We start from the raw sequence: 2097 nt of genomic DNA, 5'->3' as shown, positions 1-2097 counted from the left end.
TTTTAAGAAGTCTTACTCCATTTAGCTAAGTGTTCAATTAAAATTCAGCATCAACTTACCCCTCAGAGGAGCTTCATGAAGATGTTTTGCTCTCCGATAACCATCTGACACAGTATCTGTTTTATAGCTTTCAGCAGGCCACCAATGAGATGATACACTTACATTGGAACTACTACATTTCATTTCCCGTATTTCATTCTATTAAAGATAGAGTTTCAATTAAGAGAATGTAAATACATAGGTATTTGGAGAAAACTCAAGGAATGATCCCTACACTCCTTTGCTATTTAAAAGCATGTTCAAGGTCTGAGACAAAAAAAAAGTTAACTGCTGCAATATTCCACGATTTGCCCGTGCTTTACAAAACTGAGACTGTTCCCTGAAGCTAAAAATAAACCCAAAACCAAGATGATAATAGCTAAGCTGAAGAAAGCACAACTTTCTGCGAACACAATCCTCAGGATTACTTCCTGTATCAGTAATCAAATCAGAGTTTGTAGGCAACAAAGTTTTACTCTTGCACTCAATTTAAGCAGATGTTTATAACAGTTCTCTTCACTGAGTTAAGAGGTAGTCTGGTAAATGAAGCTTAGTTCAATGCTTGGGTCACAAAATACTTACCAGAACAAAAAGATCAACTGTTCTGCATCGAATATAGTGACAGAAGTTGTTTACCTTTAAAGCTTCCACTTGCTGACACAGCTTTTGAAGGACTTGTGATCTTCTGCCCACGGAGGGAGAGTCTTAGGAGAAAACTGGAAAGAAAAAAAATAAAGCTTACTGAACTTTGATTTCTTTATACAAACATAACACTTCCCTAGAAGAGTAATCTGCTAATATACCTGGTAGGTATTAGTTGGTGAGAAAGGGAACTTCTTAGGTGATGGAATTGAATATTTCACTTCCATGTGTGCAGCGTGTGAGATGCTTCCGGAGGCAAGACTTTCTTCTTCATCCTCCTCTCCAAGCTCCTGGATCACTGCATTCAGCATTTCCGTTACATCTTTAACAGATACCGGCAGCTAGAAATTTATTTGAAACGCAAGTCATGATTGCAATTCTTCCTCACAGCAAGAGACTGTGTTCTGATCTACAGCTGAACAGTTCACAAGGCTTTCTGCACAGAAATTCTGGGTGTTTTTTGTTGTTTTTTCCCCCAGGAAAGCCCTACATCTGTTAAAATTAATGTAAGAGAACAATTCACACAAGCATTAACTCTTTTACTTACTTTGTCAGCTACGGATGGGTCAGAGGAGCTTTCATCAATGATCTTCAACAGGTAATGCTTTCTTTTAAGAAGATAGGCTTTGCGTTCTTCTGGGCCCATATCATCACTCTCAACCTCCTCTGCCTTTCTTTGACAAAGCTAAGTAACAGCATATCAATTAAAAAGAATTGGTCAGAATGCAAGTAACAGAAAAGCATTTTGAGGTAATGCAATTTACAAACTTACAATGGCAAGATTCCAGTATGAAACCGCATTCTTAATAGCTTCAAATGCTAATAAAGCATCATCAGTTTTGCCTTCAGTTACATCCAGCATTGCAAAAGCTATATGTGCCTCTTCTTCATAGCCTGCAACCTGGAAGACCTACAACCAAAGCAAAAGACAAATCACACATAACACACAGTGTGGACACTTGGAACAGTCAGTGACTATAAGCATCTAGTAAGTAGGCAGATAGGAGGAGGTTAATACTACTACTGGTTTTCCTGTATTACAGGAAAACAGGTTGTCAAGAAAGCTGGTACTAAGGGAGTTCAGTATCTTCCAATCAGAGAGTTTTAAAACTCAGAGAAGTTCAACAGAAAGATACTACCAAATCTCAACATTAGCAGTACAATGACAAAAAACAAAAAAACCCACCACCCATCAACACTCAAAGCCAACCACAACAAAAAAACCGATGAACAAACAATTCACATGTAAGCCTGTGGCATACAACCCCTCTTACTCTCATCTTTGAATAATCAATCAGTACCTGGATGTCCACACTATGGAAATGCTTGAAGAGAGGATCAGCAGGTTCAGGAATACTTTTGTGCTTTTTAATAGTTTTCAAGCTAAGCAAAATTTTCTTCCAGTAGTAGACACTT

General features: G+C 38.0%; 1 protein-coding gene across 1 annotated transcript in view; it reads right to left on the bottom strand.

Moving 5' to 3' along the window:
* Positions 1-59: 59 nt before the first annotated feature.
* LOC104909300 (RANBP2-like and GRIP domain-containing protein 1) overlaps positions 60-2097 on the bottom strand; it is a gene marked incomplete at its 3' end in the record, with an annotated part of 5271 nt that continues 3233 nt past the window's right edge. The window contains 7 exon segments of the mRNA XM_019610778.1: positions 60-198; positions 676-719; positions 722-755; positions 843-1022; positions 1229-1366; positions 1454-1591; positions 1983-2094. Coding sequence (XP_019466323.1) covers positions 60-198; positions 676-719; positions 722-755; positions 843-1022; positions 1229-1366; positions 1454-1591; positions 1983-2094 — 785 coding nt within the window.

The sequence above is a fragment of the Meleagris gallopavo genome, assembly GCF_000146605.3.
Source record: "Meleagris gallopavo isolate NT-WF06-2002-E0010 breed Aviagen turkey brand Nicholas breeding stock chromosome 4 unlocalized genomic scaffold, Turkey_5.1 Chr4_random_7180001844554, whole genome shotgun sequence".
Lineage (NCBI taxonomy): Eukaryota > Metazoa > Chordata > Aves > Galliformes > Phasianidae > Meleagris > Meleagris gallopavo.
Note: the sequence above shows the minus strand (reverse complement) of the source record. Positions and strands in the feature narration are given on the sequence as shown.